General features: G+C 49.5%; 1 protein-coding gene across 1 annotated transcript in view; it reads left to right on the forward strand.

Moving 5' to 3' along the window:
* The window catches only part of LOC149441018 (NACHT, LRR and PYD domains-containing protein 3-like), a 116,015-nt gene that overhangs the window by 28,594 nt on the left and 64,197 nt on the right, over positions 1 to 23,224 (forward strand). The window contains exons 2-3 of the mRNA XM_089657854.1: positions 16,607 to 16,674; positions 17,088 to 17,387. Coding sequence (XP_089513980.1) covers positions 16,638 to 16,674; positions 17,088 to 17,387 — 337 coding nt within the window. The 5' untranslated portion in view covers positions 16,607 to 16,637. The remainder of the gene's footprint in view (positions 1 to 16,606; positions 16,675 to 17,087; positions 17,388 to 23,224) is intronic.

Below are 23,224 nucleotides of genomic sequence, written 5' to 3' on the forward strand. Positions count from 1 at the left end.
ATTGTGGGCAGTAAGATGGAGGCGACTACTTGTGCAATCTTTTCATAAAGATCTGTGGGACTAAAAGTGCCAGGAGTGGTGCCAGGGGTAGTGAGCAGAGCTGGGAGCATTGTGACAGTGTGAGCAGGGAGGATGTTTGTACCTGCTTCAGCGTTTCTGTCAGCCTCTGTGCCTGTGGCCATTGAGGAGCTGTTATCGGTAGCCATCTTGGCTGCAGGGAGGGGGGAGCCGCATCCCTCTCCCTTTGTGGCGGGACCGGAGCTGGGCGGCGTCGGCAGGAGGAATCGCTCCATGCCAGAGTGATCGGGGATGTGTGGGGGAGTCAGGGGGGAGCCCTGTTATAATTCGCAGGAGTCCCTGATGCAGAGTGCCGGTGTTATATGCTGGGTTCCCGGGAACCACGGGTCTCACCACCTCACAGCACCAGAACCGGAAGTGCCATGGTATTCTTTAAGCATGTTTACATGGACTGTGCGCTGCTGCCGGTCACAATCGTCTATACTAATCATATAACTAGTCTCATCAATTGTGTGGAGGATCTTATAAGGTCCTTCCATGGTGTGCTGTAGCTTGTTCTGGGGGTGGGGGGACTATCTTGAGAACTTGTTGGCCCTCTGTGAACACCCATTCATGGGCCCTGCGGTCGTACTACACCTTCTGCCGTATCTGAGCTGCTTTGAGGTGGCTGTGGGCTATGGCAGAAAGTCTGGTCAGTCGCTCTCGCAGTTCCAGTACATATGATATGACTGTAGTGCCCATATCTTCATCCTTCCCAGTGCTCCCGCAGTAAGGTCAAGGGACCTCAAACTTTTTGCCTGTATAGGAGTTCAATGGGGGAGAGCCCCATGGACTCCTGCGGCACTTCCTGGTATGCAAACCGATAATGGGGGAGGAGTTTTTCCCAATCTGCCTCACTGTCCACAAAGGATTTAAGCATGCCTTTTAGGGTCCCGTTAAAGCGTTCACAGAGGCCGATTGTCTGGGGTTGGTATGGGGTGGTCTGGATGACCCATACCCCACAGGTGTGCCACAGGGATTGTATTACATCTGACATAAACTGGGTGCCTTGATCAGTTAGGAACTCACTGGGGAATCCCACGTGGGAAAAAACGGTGACCCTGTGCAGAAATGCAAGACAGGGTTACAGCTTCCAGGTAGAAGGTCGCGTAGTCCACTATAGTGAGGATATACCTTTTCCATGACTTACTGGGGCGGTCAGAGGGCTGATGATAGTGACTGCCACTCTCTGAAAGGGCTCCTTGTTGATGGCTAGGGTATGGAGTGGAGCTCTGGGGCAATCACAGGTCCGGCAGAAGTTAGCAACGAACTGGGAGATGCCCGGCCAGTAAAATGCATGGGTCAGTCTTTTTTCTCTTCTCCTCTTCCCCGGGTGGCCAGCTAAGGGAATGTTTTGGGCGATTTGGAGCAGCGGGAACCTAAACAGTTGGGGAACTATCAGCTGTTTAGCTGCAGTTTGAGGCTGGCCTGGGCATCTTGAGTTCATCAGGCGGTACAGTAGTCCTTGCTCCCAAAAGGAGTTGCTCCCCACACTCCTTTACTGGTCCGGTATCCGCCTGGGCCCTAAATCTGCTCAGAGTGGGGTCGAAGTCCAGTTCCCCTTTAAATTTTTCCCAGTCCCAGGTCAGAGTGGTATTTAGGCCAGGGTAGGGAGCACTCACCTTATCCAGGGTGGGAGGGGGTTCCGGGTGGGCCTCTTCACCTGGAAGACCTTGACTGGCTTGGCTCCTGGTCACAGCCCTGATGTACTGGCACTGCAGCTCCCCTATTTCATTTCCAAGCAGGACATCTGCAGGGAGCCAGCTCATAACTCCAATCTGGCAGCGCTTTTCCCCAGATCCATAGTCAAGACATACTGAAGCCCTGGGAATGTGCTTCCTGGCACCACCTGCTAGTTTGATAGAGAACCCATGGTCTGGTTCGATGGCTTCCATGGGGGAAGTTCGATGTAGTTGCCAAGCCCAGCCGAGGAGAGGTGTGAGACTCGCCGCAGGAGGCAGCTCCCTGGTGCCCAACACACCACTATATGTGGGCCACGTGTGGGCGCAGAGACATGTAATGAGGAAGGGGGGGGAAGAGAGGGAGTGGGGGAGGGCCATGACATGTATTGTACACCTTTTGCTGACATAGTGGCCACTGAAGTGCCAAGAAACATGATTATGATGGCTTAACCTCCCTGGCGGTATTCCCGAGTGTAGCTCGGGGTAAAGTTTCAGTACCAAAAGCGGTAACCCCGAGCTACACTCAGGCTTACCATGCGGCGCTGCTCTGCGATCTGTTCTTCTCTTACCTTGTCCTGCGTTCCCGCGATGTCCCTCTTGCAGTGTCCCCGGCAATGTCCTCTGGCAGATGCCGGCATCGGTCATCTGGGTTCCTTCCCCTGTGAGCGTCGGGACGTACGGGGGACGGGTTGGTGGGAAATTTGAAAATGACATTCATTAAAATCACATAGTAAAACATTCCTGTATCAACCCATTTCACATACATTTTGTCCCGAGTGCTTTCTCTGGCGCCCTGCCTGCATTATTACTGTTCTTTCTGCCTGGAAACTGAGAAATGTCCATGGCGTCCAAAAAGCGTCCCTTTAGGTCAAAATCAGTTTTAGACCGGCTAGAGAACAGCGATAGTAAATCAGAACCACTTGCAGAACTTGATAATTAGAGATGAGCGAATTATTCAAAAATTCGATTCGACTGATTCGGCGAATTCGTGGGAAAAAATTGATTTGAGTCGAATATATTCGCTGCGAATTTAACTTATAAAAAGGGTGTTTCTAGGCTTCAGAGAGCCTTTATATTAGTGCAGAACACTGTACCTTTAATTTAAATGCCCTTGGAATCTGCTGGGGAAGAGAAATAATACTGTCAGTCAGTATGACATGCAGATGAGTGCCGTCGATCTTAGAATCACCGCACACTTCACTCATTTGGGCAGTCACGGGGCCAAAACCAGAGTGTGGAGCCACAGTGTGGCGGTGGAGGCAGCAGCAATGGGAGGCCATACAGCACCCTATGACAAAATGGAACCCACCAGCAGTGTGAGGAGACCTGAAAGTGGCACATGGCAGAGTGTGGCGATGGAGACAGCAGCAATGGGAGGCCGTACAGGGACCCATGAGAGACTCTGGACTTGGCAGCAGCATGAGGAGGCGGTACAGGGGCCCATGACAGATTACGGGCCTGGCAGCAGCATGAGGAGTCGGTACGGGGGCCCATGGCAGATTACGGGCCTGGCAGCAGCAATGGGAGGCCGTACAGGGACCCATGACACACTCTGGACCTGGCAGCAGCATGAGGAGGCGGTACAGGGGCCCATGACAGATTACAGGCCTGGCAGCAGCATGAGGAGTCGGTACAGGGGCCCATGACACACTCTGGACCTGGCAGCAGCATGAGGAGTCGGTACGGGGGCCCATGGCATAATACGGGCCTAGCAGCAGCAATGGGAGGCCGTACAGGGACCCATGACACACTCTGGACCTGGCAGCAGCATGAGGAGGCGGTACAGGGGCCCATGACAGATTATGGGCCTGGCAGCAGCATGAGGAGTCGGTACGGGGGCCCATGGCAGATTACGGGCCTGGCAGCAGCAATGGGAGGCCGTACAGGGACCCATGACACACTCTGGACCTGGCAGCAGCATGAGGAGGCGGTACAGGGGCCCATGACAGATTACGGGCCTGGCAGCAGCATGAGGAGTCGGTACGGGGCCCATGGCAGATTACGGGCCTGGCAGCAGCAATGGGAGGCCGTACAGGGACCCATGACACACTGTGGACCTGGCAGCAGCATGAGGAGGCGGTACAGGGGCCCATTACAGATTAAGGGCCTGGCAGCAGCATGAGGAGGCGGTACATGGGCCCATGACAGATTACGGGCCTGGCAGCAGCATGAGGAGGCGGTACGGGGGCCCATGGCAGATTACGGGCCTGGCAGCAGCAATGAGAGGCCCGTAATCTGCCAGCACCCTATGACAAAATGGAACCCTTGGCTGGGGCAGGCCGAACCGCCGTATCTTTATCACGGTTTTCCCAGGCCACCGAATGGCGACGCTGCATATGCTGACGCAACGCTGTAGTCCCAACATGGGCCCCCTGGCCACGCTTGACTTTCTGGCCACATAGTCGACATACGGCTACGTTTACTTCCTCGGGCGGCTTGACGAAAAATTGCCACACCGCCGAGTAGGAAACTTTGCCCCCGCTACTCCTCACTGGCTGACTGCTACTTCCTCCGTGCACACCGGCACCACTACTGGCCGTGGTGGTAGGCTGCAGTGGAGATGGTGCTCTACTCCGTGGCCGTTTGCCTCCACTGACACTGCTGCGACCCTGCTGCCTCCTGGCAGCAGCAATGGGAGGCCGTACAGGGACCCATGAGACACTGTGGACCTGGCAGCAGCATGAGGAGGCGGTACAGGGGCCCATGGCAGATTAGGGGCCTGGCAGCAGCAATGGGAGGCCCGTAATCTGCCAGCACCCTATGACAAAATGGAACCCAGCAGCAGTGTGAGGAGACCTGAAAGTGGCACATGGCAGAGTGTGGCGATGGAGACAGCAGCAATGGGAGGCCGTACAGGGACCCATTAGACACTGTGGACCTGGCAGCAGCATGAGGAGGCGGTACAGGGGCCCATGGCAGATTAGGGGCCTGGCAGCAGCAATGGGAGGCCCATAATCTGCCAGCACCCTATGGCAAAATGGAACCCAGCAGCAGTGTGAGGAGACCTGAAAGTGGCACATGGCAGAGTGTGGCGATGGAGACAGCAGCAATGGGAGGCCGTACAGGGACACATGAGACACTGTGGACCTGGCAGCAGCATGAGGAGGCGGTACAGGGGCCCATGGCAGATTAGGGGCCTGGCAGCAGTAATGGGAGGCCCGTAATCTGCCAGCACCCTATGACAAAATGGAACCCAGCAGCAGTGTGAGGAGACCTGAAAGTGGCAAATGGCAGAGTGTGGCGATGGAGACAGCAGCAATGGGAGGCGGTACAGGGACCCATGAGACACTGTGGACCTGGCAGCAGCATGAGGAGGCAGTACAGGGACCCATGAGACACTCTGGACCTGGCAGCAGCATGAGGAGGTGGTACAGGGACCCGTGAGACACTCTGGACCTGGCAGCAGCATGAGGAGGCGGTACAGGGGCCCATGGCAGATTAGGGGCCTGGCAGCAGCAATGGGAGGCCCGTAATCTGCCAGCATCCTATGACAAAATGGAACCCAGCAGCAGTGTGAGGAGACCTGAAAGTGGCACATGGCAGAGTGTGGCGATGGAGACAGCAGCAATGGGAGGCTGTACAGGGACCCATGAGACACTCTGGACCTGGCAGCAGCATGAGGAGGCGGTACAGGGGCCCATGGCAGATTAGGGGCCTGGCAGCAGCAATGGGAGGCCCGTAATCTGCCAGCATCCTATGACAAAATGGAACCCAGCAGCAGTGTGAGGAGACCTGAAAGTGGCACATGGCAAAGTGTGGCGATGGAGACAGCAGCAATGGGAGGCCGTACAGGGACCCATGAGACACTGTGGACCTGGCAGCAGCATGAGGAGGCGGTACAGGGGCCCATGGCAGATTAGGGGCCTGGCAGCAGCAATGGGAGGCCCGTAATCTGCCAGCATCCTATGACAAAATGGAACCCAGCAGCAGTGTGAGGAGACCTGAAAGTGGCACATGGCAGAGTGTGGCGATGGAGACAGCAGCAATGGGAGGCGGTACAGGGACCCATGAGACACTGTGGACCTGGCAGCAGCATGAGGAGGCGGTACAGGGGCCCATGGCAGATTAGGGGCCTGGCAGCAGCAATGGGAGGCCCGTAATCTGCCAGCATCCTATGACAAAATGGAACCCAGCAGCAGTGTGAGGAGACCTGAAAGTGGCACATGGCAGAGTGTGGCGATAGAGACAGCAGCAATGGGAGGCCGCACAGGGACCCATGAGACACTGTGGACCTGGCAGCAGCATGAGGAGGCGGTACAGGGGCCCATGGCAGATTAGGGGCCTGGCAGCAGCAGCAATGGGAGGCCCGTAATCTGCCAGCACCCTATGACAAAATGGAACCCAGCAGCAGTGTGAGGAGACCTGAAAGTGGCACATGGAGACAGCAGCAATGGGAGGCCGTACAGGGACCCATGAGACACTGTGGACCTGGCAGCAGCATGAGGAAGCGGTACAGGGGCCCATGGCAGATTAGGGGCCTGGCAGCAGCAATGGGAGGCCCGTAATCTGCCAGCACCCTATGACAAAATGGAACCCACCAGCAGTGTGAGGAGACCTGAAAGCGGCACATGTTTGGGGCATGATTCATGGCGGATTTAGTCAGTTGTGTCAGGAACTGGTGGTTTGAAATCCAGACTAATCCACGCCTGATTCATTTTCACAAACGTGAGTCTCTCCACACTTTGGGTGGACAGTCGTGTCCTCCGCGGAGTTACAATACCTCCTGCCGCACTAAACACGCGCTCCGATGCCACGCTACTGGCCGGGCATGACAGCCTTTCAAGGGCAAATTCAGCTAGTTGGGGCCAAAGGTCAAGTTTCGTTGCCCAGTAGTCAAGGGGATTGTCTACCTTGGTTGGCAGGGTGCTGTCCAAGTAGGCCGAAGCCTGTTGTTTGAGGTCCTGCTCCAGGTCCACCTGATGCTGCTGCTGCTGCGGCTTGTTAGTAGTTTCCTCACTGCGCTGGTGAAGAAAGCTACTCATCATCGACTGCAGACTGAGGCAGCCGCTGCTGGTGGAGCTGCCACTGCTCCTACCACCCCACCCCTCCCCTGCTGCCATGGCAGCGGAACGCGAGCGCACAGGGCCCACAGTGTCTGAGGATGGACGTTGGCGCAGAAAGGCAGAGACCAACTGACTACATAGGTGGTTTTTATAGTACTTTATTTTGGCCTCCCTCTCAGCAGGTGTGAAAAAGGCCACCATTTTTGAACGGTAGCGAGGGTCCAACAAGGTGGACAGCCAAAAGTCATCCCTCTGTCTGATGGTTATTATTCGGCTGTCGCTACGCAAGCAACCGAGCATGCTATGGGCCATTTGTGCCAAGGAATGCGAGGGACTCCCTGCCTCCATCTCCACAGCATACTGCCACGGTGCGTCTGGGTCCTCTGTCTCCTCCTCCTCCTCTACCAGATGCTCCTGCTCCTCCACTGCTGTCCGTTGAGTGGAAAAACCACCCATTTCACTCAATAATTCCTGAGCACCAATGTCCTCCTCTACCTCCTCCTCTTCTTCCTGTCCTGCCCCCACAGGGGTCATGTGGCGTTGAGATCTGTGCGCCACGTCTACCGCACCCTGACCAGCCATTGTTAACAGCATTTGTTCCAGGACGTGCAACAGAGGAATGACGTCGTTCATCCCATAGTCCTGCCGACTCACGAATAGCGTGGCCTCCTCAAAGGGCCTGAGCAAGCGGCAGGTGTCACGCATGAGCTGCCAATGGCTGACATCGAAGTTACACAGGGGAGTACCTTTATCCGCTTGTAACATCAGGAAATCGGTGATGGCCTTTCGCTGTTCGTAAAGGCGGTCTAACATGTGTAGGGTTGAATTCCACCTTGTTGCAACGTCGCAGATCAGGCGATGCTGTGGAATTCCGTTCTGCCGCTGCAGCTCAAGGAGGGTGTGCTTTGCGCTGTAGGAATGGCTGAAATGCATGCAAAGTTTACGTGACATTTTAAGGATGTCCTGCAGTGGGATGGTGGATTTTAGGAACCGCTTGACAACCAGATTGAACACGTGAGCCATGCATGGCACATGGCACAACCTTCCTTGACGCAGAGCAGACACCACGTTCTTTCCGTTGTCCGTCAACATGGTTCTGATTTTCAGTTTGCGCGGAGACAGCCATCTGTCGATTTCTCTGTTCATTACACTCAGAAGTTCCTCCCCTGTGTGACTACGTTTGCCAAGGCATACCAGGTGCAGCACAGCGTGACACCGTTGCGCCCTGCACATGTGATATGCCGGTCGGGTAATGGGACTTGGCACGGGGGTGGCGGCTGAGGACACGGCGGAAGAAGAGGTGGTAGAGGCGGACATCTTTGCTGGAGGACGTGCAAACGTGGAGGCAAAAGCGGCGTGACCTGTCCAAGTTGCTGGTGCGGCTGTGCCGGCACCACGTTCACCCAGTGGGCCGTAAATGACATGTATTGTCCCTGACCATAGTTACAGCTCCACACGTCGGCGCTGCCGTGCACTTTGGCAGAGACCGACATGCTCAAAGACTGGCCCACCATCTCTTCTACATGTGAATGCAGGGCTGGCACTGCCTTTTTGGCGAAGAAATGCCGGCTTGGCACTCTCCACCGCGGCGCGGCACAAGCCATCATTTCTCGGAAAGGTGCTGAGTCCACCACTTGGAAAGGGAGGGACTGCAGCACCAGCAACTTGGACAGGAGGACGTTCAGCTTCTGCACCATCGGGTGCGTGCTCGCAAACTGTTGTCTCTTGGAAACGGATTCCAAGAAAGACTGCTGACGGAATCCGTGAAGAGGAGTAGCAGGAGAAGGAGCATCTGAACGAGCGGAAGATGCCAACGAGCGACAACTCCCCTCAGCAGAGGTGTTGGAGCCTTGACTGGCTGATAGAGGGCGATTGACGTCGGGTGACGGAGCAAGTAACGGAGCGGGTGATGGAGCGGGGGCTGGGGCAGGCAGAACCGCCGTATCTTTATCACGGTTTTCCCAGGCCACCAAATGGCGACGCTGCATATGCTGACGCAATGCTGTAGTCCCAACATGGGCCCCCTGGCCACGCTTGACTTTCTGGCCACATAGTCGACATACGGCTACGTTTACTTCCTCGGGCGGCTTGACGAAAAATTGCCACACCGCCGAGTAGGAAACTTTGCCCCCGCTACTCCTCACTGGCTGACTGCTACTTCCTCTGTGCACACCGGCACCACTACTGGCCGTGGTGGTAGGCTGCAGTGGAGCTGGTGCTCTACACCGTGGCCGTTTGCCTTCACTGACACTGCTGCGACCCTGCTGCCTCCTGGGCAACCCACCGACTGTTTTGCTCGCTGCCAAGCTGACACCCTCTTCTCCTGATGATGCAGAAGCAATAGCCTGATGACGACGAGGCTGGTAAGTGCGATCAGCCTCATCATCATCAATTAGGGTCTCCGCCTCACTACTAGCCCCCTCGGCTGCGTGTGGGTCAGGAGACAGACCTGTCTCTAGACCGGCTACCGAGCCACTCTCCTCGCCAGTACTTCTTCGCCTGGCTGCTGAAAAGGCGGATGTCTCCCCCCGTTCCTGACCGCCCTCTGTTAGCTCTTCCTCACTGTACAGTGGGGCTGAGCCCACAGCATGCGATACTTCGCTTGGTGAGTGAACACCAAAGGACAGGGGCAGGTCGAGGACACGTGATTTCAGTGGGCTTGCTCCCGGGCCATGCCAACTAACGGTTGTGTCTGACGTACACACCGACCGTTGGCTGTAGGTGTCAGAGGTGACCTGGGAAGAGGAAGACGACCGAGCCAACCAATCGATGACGGCAGGGTTGTCGGTGGAGACACGACCGCTGGATGACACCTGGAGCACTGGCCTCTGGCTGCGACTAGTGCTGCCTTGACCCCTTCCTCTGCTGCCACGTCTGCTCGCTCCTAAAACATTGCCTCCTCTGCCACTCCTCTGCGTGTTGTCTGACATACTCTTTAATTCAACGATTCTGTGTCCCTGAGTAACAGTTCTGTGTCCCTGAGTAACAGTTCTGTGTCCCTGAGTAACAGTTCTGTGTCCCTGAGTAACAGTTCTGTGTCTGTCCCTGAGTAACAATTCTGTGTCCCTCAGTAACAATTCTGTGTCCCTCAGTAACAATTCTGTGTCCCTCAGTAACAATTCTGTGTCTGTCCCTGAGTAACAATTTTGTGTCCCTGAGTAACAGTTCTGTGTCCCTGAGTAATAGTTATGTGTCCCTGAGTAACAGTTCTGTGTCCCTCAGTAACAATTCTGTGTCTGTCCCTCAGTAACAATTCTGTGTCTGTCCCTCAGTAACAATTTTGTGTCCCTCAGTAACAATTCTGTGTCCCTCAGTAACAATTCTGTGTCCCTCAGTAACAATTCTGTGTCTGTCCCTGAGTAACAGTTCTGTGTCCCTGAGTAACAGTTCTGTGTCCCTCAGTAACAATTCTGTGTCCCTCAGTAACAATTCTGTGTCTGTCCCTGAGTAACAATTCTGTGTCCCTCAGTAACAATTCTGTGTCCCTCAGTAACAATTCTGTGTCCCTCAGTAACAATTCTGTGTCTGTCCCTGAGTAACAATTCTGTGTCTGTCCCTGAGTAACAGTTCTGTGTCCCTCAGTAACAATTCTGTGTCCCTCAGTAACAATTCTGTGTCCCTCAGTAACAATTCTGTGTCTGTCCCTGAGTAACAGTTCTGTGTCCCTGAGTAACAGTTCTGTGTCCCTCAGTAACAATTTTGTGTCCCTCAGTAACAATTCTGTGTCTCTCAGTAACAATTCTGTGTCCCTGAGTAACGATTATGTGTCCCTGAGTAACAGTTCTGTGTCCCTGAGTAACAATTATGTGTCCCTGAGTAACAATTCTGTGTCCCTGAGTAACAGTTCTGTGTCCCTCAGTAACAATTCTGTGTCTGTCCCTGAGTAACAATTTTGTGTCCCTCAGTAACAATTCTGTGTCTGTCCCTGAGTAACAGTTCTGTGTCCCTGAGTAACAGTTCTGTGTCTCTGAGTAACAGTTCTGTGTCCCTCAGTAACAATTCTGTGTCTGTCCCTGAGTAACAATTCTGTGTCCCTCAGTAACAATTCTGTGTCCCTCAGTAACAATTCTGTGTCTGTCCCTGAGTATCAGTTCTGTGTCCCTGAGTAACAGTTCTGTGTCCCTGAGTAACAGTTCTGTGTCCCTGAGTAACAGTTCTGTGTCCCTCAGTAACAATTCTGTGTCTGTCCCTGAGTAACAATTATGTGTCCCTCAGTAACAATTTTGTGTCCCTCAGTAACAATTCTGTGTCCCTCAGTAACAATTCTGTGTCTGTCCCTGAGTAACTGTTCTGTGTCCCTGAGTAACAGTTCTGTATCCCTGAGTAACAGTTCTGTGTCCCTCAGTAACAATTCTGTGTCTTTCCCTGAGTAACAATTCTGTGTCCCTCAGTAACAATTATGTGTCCCTCAGTAACAATTATGTGTCTGTCCCTCAGTAACAATTCTGTGTCCCTCAGTAACAATTCTGTGTCTGTCCCTGAGTAACAGTTCTGTGTCTGTCCCTGAGTAACAGTTCTGTGTCCCTGAGTAACAGTTTTGTGTCCCTCAGTAACAATTCTGTGTCTTTCCCTGAGTAACAGTTCTGTGTCTGTCCCTGAGTAAAAGTTATGTGTCCCTGAGTAACAGTTCTGTGTCCCTGAGTAACAGTTCTGTGTCCCTCAGTAACAATTCTGTGTCTTTCCCTCAGTAACAATTCTGTTTCTGTCCCTGAGTAACAGTTCTGTGTCTGTCCCTGAGTAACAGTTCTGTGTCTGTCCCTGAGTAACAGTTCTGTGTCCCTGAGTAACAGTTCTGTGTCCCTCAGTAACAATTCTGTGTCCCTCAGTAACAATTATGTGTCTCTCAGTAACAATTCTGTGTCTGTCCCTGAGTAACAATTCTGTGTCCCTGAGTAACGATTCTGTGCCCCGGAGTAACAGTTCTGTGTCCCTGAGTAACAGTTTTGTGTCCCTCAGTAACAATTCTGTGTCTGTCCCTGAGTAACAGTTCTGTGTCCCTGAGTAACAGTTCTGTATCCCTGAGTAACAGTTCTGTGTCCCTGAGTAACAGTTCTGTATCCCTGAGTAACAGTTCTGTGTCCCTCAGTAACAATTATGTGTCTGTCCCTCAGTAACAATTCTGTGTCCCTCAGTAACAATTCTGTGTCCCTCAGTAACAATTCTGTGTCTGTCCCTGAGTAACAGTTCTGTGTCCCTGAGTAACAATTCGGTGTCCCTGAGTAACAATTCGGTGTCCCTGAGTAACAATTCTGTGTCTGTCCCTGAGTAACAATTCTGTGTCCCTCAGTAACAATTCTGTGTCTGTCCCTGAGTAACAGTTCTGTGTCTGTCCCTGAGTAACAGTTCTGTGTCCCTGAGTAACAGTTCTGTGTCCCTCAGTAACAATTCTGTGTCTTTCCCTGAGTAACAGTTCTGGGTCTGTCCCTGAGTAAAAGTTATGTGTCCCTGAGTAACAGTTCTGTGTCCCTGAGTAACAGTTCTGTGTCCCTCAGTAACAATTCTGTGTCTTTCCCTAAGTAACAATTCTGTGTCTGTCCCTGAGTAACAGTTCTGTGTCTGTCCCTGAGTAACAGTTCTGTGTCCCTGAGTAACAGTTCTGTGTCCCTGAGTAACAGTTCTGTGTCCCTCAGTAACAATTATGTGTCTCTCAGTAACAATTCTGTGTCTGTCCCTGAGTAACAATTCTGTGTCCCTGAGTAACGGTTCTGTGTCCCTGAGTAACAGTTCTGTGTCCCTGAGTAACAGTTTTGTGTCCCTCAGTAACAATTCTGTGTCTGTCCCTCAGTAACAGTTCTGTGTCCCTCAGTAACAATTCTGTGTCTGTCCCTCAGTAACAATTCTGTGTCCCTCAGTAACAATTCTGTGTCCCTCAGTAACAATTCTGTGTCCCTCAGTAACAATTCTGTGTCTGTCCCTGAGTAACAGTTCTGTGTCCCTCAGTAACAGTTCTGTGTCCCTCAGTAACAATTCTGTGTCCCTCAGTAACAATTCCGTCTGTCCCTGAGTAACAATTATGTGTCCCTGAGTAACGATTCTGTGTCCCTGAGTAACAGTTCTGTGTCCCTGAGTATCAGTTCTGTGTCCCTGAGTAACAGTTCTGTGTCCCTCAGTAACAATTCTGTGTCCCTCAGTAACAATTCTGTGTCTGTCCCTGAGTAACAATTCTGTGTCCCTCAGTAACAATTTTGTGTCCCTCAGTAACAATTCTGTGTCTGTCCCTCAGTAACAATTCTGTGTCTGTCCCTCAGTAACAATTCTGTGTCCCTGAGTAACGATTATGTGTCCCTGAGTAACAGTTCTGTGTCCCTGAGTAACAGTTCTGTGTCCCTGAGTAACAGTTCTGTGTCCCTCAGTAACAATTCTGTGTCCCTCAGTAACAATTCTGTGTCTGTCCCTGAGTAACAATTCTGTGTCCCTCAGTAACAATTCTGTGTCTGTCCCAGAGTAAGAGTTCTGTGTCCCTGAGTAACAGTTCTGTGTCCCTGAGTAACAGTTCTGTGTCCCTCAGTAACAATTCTGTGTCTGTCCCTGAGTAACAATTCTGTGTCCCTCAGTAACAATTCTGTGTCCCTCAGTAACAATTCTGTGTCTGTCCCTGAGTAACAGTTATGTGTCCCTGAGTAACAGTTCTGTGTCCCTGAGTAACAATTATGTGTCCCTGAGTAACGATTCTGTGTCCCTGAGTAACAGTTCTGTGTCCCTGAGTAACAATTCGGTGTCCCTGAGTAACAATTCTGTGTCCCTGAGTAACAATTCTGTGTCTGTCCCTGAGTAACAATTCTGTGTCCCTCAGTAACAATTCTGTGTCCCTCAGTAACAATTCTGTGTCTGTCCCTGAGTAACAGTTCTGTGTCCCTCAGTAACAGTTCTGTGTCCCTCAGTAACAATTCTGTGTCTGTCCCTGAGTAACAATTCTGTGTCCCTGAGTAACAATTCTGTGTCCCTCAGTAACAATTCTGTGTCGGTCCCTCAGTAACAATTCTGTGTCTGTCCCTGAGTAACAATTCTGTGTCCCTGAGTAACGATTATGTGTCCCTGAGTAACAGTTCTGTGTCCCTGAGTAACAGTTCTGTGTCCCTGAGTAACAATTCTGTGTCCCTCAATAACAATTCTGTGTCTGTCCCTGAGTAACAATTCTGTGTCCCTCAGTAACAATTCTGTGTCCCTCAGTAACAATTCTGTGTCCCTCAGTAACAATTCTGTGTCGGTCCCTAACTAACAATTCTGTTTCTGTCCCTGAGTAACAGTTCTGTGTCCCTGAGTAACAGTTCTGTGTCCCTCAGTAACAATTCTGTGTCCCTCAGTAACAATTCTGTCTGTCCCTGAGTAACAATTACGTGTCCCTGAGTAACGATTCTGTGTCCCTGAGTAACAGTTCTGTGTCCCTGAGTAACAGTTCTGTGTCCCTCAATAACAATTCTGTGTCTGTCCCTGAGTAACAATTCTGTGTCCCTCAGTAACAATTATGTGTCTCTCAGTAACAATTCTGTGTCCCTCAGTAACAATTCTGTGTCTGTCCCTGAGTAACAGTTCTGTGTCTGTCCCTGAGTAACAGTTCTGTGTCCCTGAGTAACATTTCTGTGTCCCTGAGTAACAGTTCTGTGTCCCTCAGTAACAATTCTGTGTCCCTCAGTAACAATTCTGTGTCTGTCCCTGAGTAACAGTTCTGTATCTGTCCCTGAGTAACAGTTCTGTGTCCCTGAGTAACAATTATGTGTCCCTCAGTAACAATTCTGTGTCTCTCAGTAACAATTCTGTGTCCCTGAGTAACGATTCTGTGTCCCTGACTAACAGTTCTGTGTCCCTGAGTAACAGTTCTGTGTCCCTGAGTAATGTTCTGTGTCCCTCAGTAACAATTCTGTGTCCCTCAGTAACAATTCTGTGTCTGTCCCTGAGTAACAATTCTATGTCCCTCAGTAACAATTCTGTGTCTGTCCCTGAGTAACAGTTCTGTGTCCCTGAGTAACAGTTCTGTGTCCCTGAGTAACAGTTCTGTGTCCCTCAGTAACAATTCTGTGTCCCTCAGTAACAATTCTGTCTGTCCCTCAGTAACAATTTTGTGTCCCTCAGTAACAATTCTGTGTCCCTCAGTAACAATTCTGTGTCCCTCAGTAACAGTTCTGTGTCCCTGAGTAACAGTTCTGTGTCCCTCAGTAACAAGTCTGTGTCCCTGAGTAATAGTTCTGTGTCCCTCAGTAACAATTCTGTGTCTGTCCCTGAGTAACAACTCTGTATCCCTCAGTAACAATTATGTGTCCCTCAGTAACAATTCTGTGTCCCTGAGTAACAGTTCTGTGTCCCTGAGTAACAGTTCTGTGTCCCTCAGTAACAATTCTGTGTCCCTCAGTAACAATTCTGTGTCTGTCCCTGAGTAACAGTTCTGTGTCCCTGAGTAACAGTTCTGTGTCCCTGAGTAACAGTTCTGTGTCCCTCAGTAACAATTCTGTGTCTGTCCCTGAGTAACAATTCTGTGTCCCTCAGTAACTATTCTGTGTCCCTCAGTAACAATTCTGTGTCCCTCAGTAACAATTCTGTGTCTGTCCCTGAGTAACAGTTCTGTGTCTGTCCCTGAGTAACAGTTCTGTGTCCCTGAGTAACAGTTCTGTGTCCCTGAGTAACAATTCTGTGTCTGTCCCTGAGTAACAGTTCTGTGTCCCTGAGTAACAATTCTGTGTCTGTCCCTGAGTTACAGTTCTGTGTCCCTGAGTAACAATTCTGTGTCTGTCCCTGAGTTACAGTTCTGTGTCCCTGAGTAACAGTTCTGTGTCCCTAAGTAACGATTCTTTGTCCGTAAAGTCTCTGTGGCCCTAACTCTGTCCCTAATACAGAGAGGTCTGTCTCTCTTGAATGACCGGAGTCAAATGGAGAATTGTAAGATGGCCGCAATTTATTGCTCCACCATTACACAGTGCTGGCTGGCTGCTGATTGGCTAATGCGATCACATGTCATGAATGAATGCATTATGGGTCAGCGCGCCTTGTCTGTGCGCCTTCCCAGAGATCCCCGCTCCGTCGCCACACATGTCGCCGCCATTTTAGGAAAAATTTTGATTCGCGCATCCGAAGTATGCTAATTTTCGGATTCGACGCGAATCAAATTTTTCCTAATATTCAAAACGAATTCCACTTCGCCAAGTTCGATTCGCTCATCTCTATTGATAATGATTGGTGGGGGAAATTCCTCATCAGACACTGAAAACAATTTTGCGACTTTGCTCAGTGATGTGCAAACATGGCGTTTTATTTCAAATTTCCGTGTTTTTGGTTTGATTATATTATTGAATTAAATTTATTATTATGAATGATTATTTATTAAATTATAATTTCGTGTTTCAAATTGTAACATACCCGGGTTGTTTACTAGATTCTTGTTCGGACAGATTTCAGTGAGTTATTCCTAAAAATTACAGGCCTACAATAAAAAAAAAAACAACAAAATACATATTTCCATTCAAAAAAATGTACCGCTTTGAGCACAGAAATATGGACATAATCAGACCGCTAGGGAGGTTAACCTGTTTTTATGATCAATAAATACTGACCTTCCTGAAGTATCTACTTGGCTATAAATGGCACAGATTTGTGGAGGTGACACCTAAAAGTACGAGTCTGTATAAATTGTGACCCTAAACAGGGTAAAATTCCTGTGTGACCCGATATACCAATCAGATGAATGCCAGGATGAAGGTTCTGATTGACCTTCAGAGTTATGGGTTGTAAATGACAGAAGTCCATCCAATTCTGATCTTCTCTGATTGGACAACCAGGCGGCCAAGCGTTGTTATTCACATAAGAAAACAAAATCCTTATTGGTTCTGTTCATCGCACCACAAATGAGTTTATGATTGTTTGTGCTCTTTCCAGGTGATGTTATCTCGGGTCATCTCCTGATGTCATGGGGACCTCTTCCTCCTCATCCTCCTCCTCACAAGGTATGACTGCTGATCCTCACAATCCTTTCCAATGGATTCCTCCATCTCACATCTCCAGAGATTGGAATTAGATGATAGGCCACTAGATGGAGCTGATGATGAAAGGAAATAAACATATTATGGGGATTATTCATGAAGGTGATTTCATTTTTATAAATAGACCCCTAGGTTTTTGCATTCATCCATCAGAGAGGTAACACACCATCCTGGAAGAGGTCATGTGACATTATCACAGGGAAGCCAATCCCTCCATAGGATAAATGTACATATAGACATATTGGGGGGGATTTCCTTCCTCTTCTATATGCTCTTTGTAGCATTACCAGCTGCCAGTATAGACTTATCAGCTGTCATGTGTCAAAAATCATCCAATCAGGATGAATGTTTATGGTTGATGATTGTCCTCTCTGCAGGGTCGGCTCCTGATATCCTGAGAAAGGTCACACAAACCCCCGGGGATCTTCTCATATATTCTCTGGAGGATCTGAAAGGATGTGACTTCAAGAGATTTAGAAATAAATTGTCTGATTTCTCCTATGGAGGTAAACTTCCCATCCCCCGAGGAAAACTAGAAAATTCCGACTGTATCACCACCAAGGACATCCTGATAGACACATATGGAGAAGGGGCTCTGGATGTCACCATTAAAGTCTTTACACTGATCGGTCTGATGGGACCCGCAAATGACCTCCAGAAGAGGAGAGCCCAGAATGGTGAGTTCCCATCTATAATGACCATTTCCTACCAATTCCTGATCAATAATTGTGTGAGGAAGAATCAGGAATGTCATCCAGGGAAAGCCAGCAACCAGTCAGGAGCTTCCAACTGGATGAACCCCTTCCCGCTGACAGTATGGGGCCTCACAGAAGTGGGTCTTTATCCTGGGGGCCCCATATCTGTGTACCTGTCTTTGTGCTGGGAGCGCTGCACAGAGACTAGGATCTCATCAAGTGCCCCGGGTATCGTACTAATGATCGGGACCCGGGACTCCCACTTTCCGGTTACCTGATCACTATGATAGCCGCTGATTGGCAAACAAATTGATCAGTCATTGTGCAGCCCACCTCTATGTTTTATTTCTTTATGTATGGAGAGAAAGAAACATTGTATACATACAGGACACATTATATCATACATTGTATACATACAGGACACATTATATCATACATTGTATACATACAGGATACATTATATCATACATTGTATACATACAGGATACATTATATAATACATTGTATACATACAGGATCCATTATATCATACATTGTATACATACAGGACACATTATATAATACATTGTATACATACAGGATCCATTATATAATACATTGTATACATACAGGACACATTATATCATACATTGTATACATACAGGATCCATTATCCCAACAAATGAAGCCCAGTTTGTCCTGACAAGACGTGGTATGATCCACCTGAATACACAATGTAGTTGCATTGATATGTACAGATTTACTAACACAGATTATGATTGCATATTTGTGTTCAGGCATTAACATTTGTTTTACCCTCAGTCATTAAGGGGTTAAACAATCTTTCCTGAGGAAGTTTACAAAATAAAATAAATTTGGGTATCAAAATTGTGGATGAAGGAAAAGACTACGGAGTTCAGGAACATTCTGAAAGGGACACAGAGTAACAATTCTCCAGGATGCTGGCAGTCAGTCCCCATAACACAATGACATCACTCAGCATGCCGAGCAGAGCAATACAATTGCAGCCACTTACCTATTATACAGACCCTCCATATTTATAGATTTTTTAGAGTGATTCTTAACCGCTTCCATACGGGCACGTTTACCCCCTTCCTGCCCAGGCCATTTTTCAGGTTTCAGCGTTCTCACACTTTGAATGACAATTGCACGGTCATGCAACGCTGTACCCAAACTAAAATTGTATCATTTTCTTAGGCTGAGATGTATTCTGCTACATGTCTTTGGTGAAAATAAACCAAATTAGGATGTATTATTTAGTCTGTAGGAAAGTTACAGAGTTCACAAACTATGGGATAGATCTGAAAAATTTATCAATTCTGAAGTACTGAAAGCCAATCTAATTTCTTGAGGCCCAAAACATTAGAACAGTACAGATATCCCCCAAATGTCAGAACAGGACAGATATCCCCCCCAAATGTCAGGACAGTACAGATATCCCCCCCAAATGTCAGGACAGTACAGATATCCCCCAAATGTCAGGACAGTACAGATATCCCCCCCAAATGTCAGGACAGTACAGATATCCCCCAAATGTCAGAACAGTACAGATATCCCCCAAATGTCAGGACAGTACAGATATCCCCCAAATGTCAGAACAGGAGAGATATCCCCCCCAAATGTCAGGACAGTACAGATATCCCCCCCAAATGTCAGGACACATATCCCCCTGTGATGGAAGCATAGGCAGGACAGAACATACAAAGAAGATGGTAAGCACACAAAGCTTTATTGTACTATGTGTGGGAACTCACTTCTTAATGGTAGAGCTTTTTTAAAGCACACAGCGACTCACTTCTTTTTAAGGGTCTTTTTGCCCAATTTTATTTGAAAGAAAGTTAAAAAAAAATGCTTCCCACGCAGGGGTATCCACCATTAAGCAAAAACAACAAAGATTCAGCCTCCTGGCTTATACACAGTCTGATGTCTGTCTCCTGCAGACTCTTCCCAAATTATGGCTCTTACACACAGCTGGCCACTAGCACACAGCTAGTCTGGCTTCCACCTCTCCTTGGTGGAGCCCTTCTGACTCCTGTCTTCCAGGTGGAGCCCTCCTGACTCCGTCTGCCAGGGTGGAGCCCAGAACCATGGCCCGGCCTCCACAAAAAGGCCTGCATGCACCTGTGCAATTGTGAGATGGGGAAACAGCTCTCATTGTTTGAACACTAATTGAAGTAAATTAAAAACGTTCTGACTGCCATTGTGCAGTTTAGCCACAAGATGTTGCTGTTTTGTTCTAACAGTCTCAGACTGCATAGAGATTTCTTTATTCATGAAGGGGTGGGGTTTGAGACTTGGCGTGTGAACAGGAAAAAGGAGAGAGCAGCCATGCTTGAGAGAGAGAAGGGGGGCTGTGTGATCTGAGAATCTGATGCTATCCAGCTGTGAACACTGCCCTCCGTAATCAGAAATCCCATTGAGTGAAGCTGATGGTGTTCAAGACGCTAACCCTGTCCAAAGAGAGGCAGATTTGCTGGCATGAAGCTGATGAGGACAGAGGAGCAAAGCAACATACATTTCTGATAACATTGCATGATTAGTGGAGAGACTTTTGATCTGTTCAGAGTCATCAGCGGCTGCAATACAGACCCGGGTCGGTAAGATCGTGCACGCACCTCATTTCATTGTTGGCGCCTATAACACTGAGTCCAGGCCTATAGTCTGTTAGGGTTTCTGTGTCAGGCCACAAGTGTTATTGCTGATCATTGGAAGGACTCCACAACTTAAAGTGACATTTCACAGTGGAGAACTGATAAAATCCTACAAACTCAAGCCAGAGTGGTGTTTTGCTCAGAAGGAATACTCAGGCACGTGCTACAGGACCAGTTATGGGAGGGGGAATACTGTAGATTTGTGTAAGATTGTAAGCTGTTGTGCTGCACTGCAGGCTAGCCCATACCGTACACCCATACACTGATTCCTGCTCTGTAGGGTAATAACAGGTAAGGTGTGGCAGCTTAGTTGTGCCCCCCAGTATGTAAATTACTACACCTTCTACCTTCATCCATCAGAAGGCACTGTACTGTGCAGCACAAGGGTCTCAGCCAGGCTGGGTGTATGTAAATATTTGTATGTTCCCAGCATTTGGGGTTGTGTATATTTGCCACATCTAAGTAAAAATTCTGTTGTGGGAAAAGCTGGTGTTGCTTTCCTCGTTCATGACTTCACTGTATCCTGGGGAGCCCACCCCCGTACACAGCTTACACAATCAGCGCGCCGACTGCTCTTAAAACATGGGCCCAGGACTGGAGACTTCCACCATGGCAGGATACTGCACTGCCATATACCCCCCCTTTGTTTTGATCCCATAGGGGGCAGAACACACAAACCCAAACTCTTTAATTTGGCACCTCTGTGCCAGCTGTCACCCATATGAGTCCATTCCTGACTGATATTGCTTTCAAAGGGAAACTTTCCTTCCTGTCTTATGAGGTGACTTTCCCTGTGTTCTCCTACTATACGGACGTGGGCTCTATAAAGACATGGTGCCTTGTGACGGGTACAGTTCCAAAAGCGTTGCCTCTCTATTTTCCTTGGGGCCACCCAAGTCACCTTCCCATTAAGAACTTCCAAAACTTGGTACCTTTCTGAGGATGAGGTTGACGCCTGAGTTTTAGGTGTCGGATAACATTAAAGCTACGCTGCACTTTCAACAGCCGGTTTCCCCTTTACATTTGAAGGGGTCACGCTTTTAAACACAAAAAAGTGTGGGCTCTTTTATTGGGGTTACCTTAGACCCTCTCTGCATGCTATGTACAGGCATCTTCTTACTGACCAAACTTAGCTCTGCTTGTTCCCCCCCGTACACTGCATGCTTCCTCTTGTCACTGACATTCTCAGACAACAGCAATGTCCTACTCTCCTTCTGAAGGACAGACCAATTGTCTTGCCCTTCAGATGTTTTTATGTCAGGGGTCCCCTTTAAATAATCCACTTCCTTCAAGTTTTCCCTCGGGGCAGATAAGCCATTTAAAGTTTCCCTTCCCCGAGCACCCTCCTAAACCTGTAGGGGGCGTAATTCTACTGCCACCTCTAGCTCCACTGTGTCTACCACATCATTACCCGCCACATCACGTGTTTCGGGGTTATCCGCACGCATGTCCACATAACCTTCAGGTCCATCATTAGGCCTATGATCACCCACAGAAACTAAATGATCGACATTTACCAGTGCCTCGCACTTTTCCTCATCATATTTTACAACATTTACCAGTGCCTCGCACTTTTCCTCATCATATTTTACAACATTTACCAGTGCCTCGCACTTTTCCTCATCATATTTTACAACATTTATCAGTGCCTCGCACTTTTCCTCATCATCATAAATATCAACATTTACAAGGGCCTTGCATTTTTCCTCATGGTCAGAAACATCCACACCTTTGTCAGAACTCATTTCAATGTTTGGCAGGGCAGTGTCTGGAGACTAAGCGCACACAGCGGAGTGGTTGTCTCCCATGGCAACGTCACTATTCACCTTCTCCACGGGCACATGAACCTCTTCCAGCAATGGTCCTGACCGTCATAACATAATTCTACATTTGGTTTACTGACCCCAATCACTTGATTTGTGCCGTCTGACACTTCCACCAACACCAGCTCATTTGGTATCACGCTATTCATTACCACGCCTTTAGATCCTTTCTGGGTTGAGGGCACAATCTCTGCTATGTGCTCAATCTCACTTGGCCCATCCATATTGGGAGGGAGACCATCTGCAGCAACAGCGAGTGGCCCCTTGTCTATAAGCTGCTCTGCAGTCCCTCCATTTAGCACAGCAGAAGTCATGTCCAATCCACTGTTAGAGACAGAGGTCCCTTCCAACAAAGCCAAAAGGTTTTCAGCCCATCTGTCCCAGTCTACTTTCTCCGCACTCCCATCAGAGGTACTACGCAGTACCGCACCAACTGCCGGAGGAGACACAGGACAGAGTGGCTCAGCAGACACATCACACACACACATATCACTTTTCTTCAAATTAAACTGTGGCCCTAAATTTTTAACCTCAACAGGTTGCAATACCACACCCTCACCACCGTACTCTGATGGCGCTTCAGTCAACTCAGGAGCACTTCCATACATTCTACGGTCAGTACTGACAGACTCCGCTCACCCATTATCACCATCATACATTCTACTGTCAGTACTGACAGACTCCGCTCACCCATTATCACCATCATACATTCTACGGTCAGTACTGACAGACTCCGCTCACCCATTATCACCATCATACATTCTACATTCATACATTCTGAATCCTGGCCCTCCACCTCCCTCACCCGCTCAACACCCTCCCACTTCCACGTCCTACTGCAACCCCCGCAACTTAGTATCTGCCCCCCTGCTCCCTAAAATCTCCCCCCCGTTTTCATGTGCACTCCTGAACGCCCGTTCGGTGTGCAACAAGCTTACCGCCATCCACGACCTCTTTGTTTCCCGCTCCCTCAACCTCCTGGCGATCACGGAAACCTGGATCCAGCCCACTGACTCTACCTCCCCTGCTGCACTCTCCTATGGAGGTCTCACCTGGACCCACTCACCCAGGCCTAACGGTCGTAAAGGTGGTGGGGTTGGTCTGCTCCTGTCACCGCTGAGCACCTTCCGAGTCCTCCCAAACCCCCCCTCCCTATCCTTCTCCTCCTTCGAGGCCCACTGCGTCCGACTATTCTCCCCAACCCCCCTGAAGATTGCTGTGATATACCGGCCTCCTGGATCCATACCCCGCTTCCTGGATGACTTCTCCTCCTGGCTACCCTTCTTCCTCTCCTCTGAGCTACCCACCATAATTCTTGGGGATTTCAACATCCCTGTCAACCTCG

This window comes from Staurois parvus, unplaced genomic scaffold (genome assembly GCF_062004578.1).
Source record: "Staurois parvus isolate SC_StPar_1 unplaced genomic scaffold, SC_StPar_1.0 ptg001036l, whole genome shotgun sequence".
In the NCBI taxonomy this organism is placed as follows: domain Eukaryota; kingdom Metazoa; phylum Chordata; class Amphibia; order Anura; family Ranidae; genus Staurois; species Staurois parvus.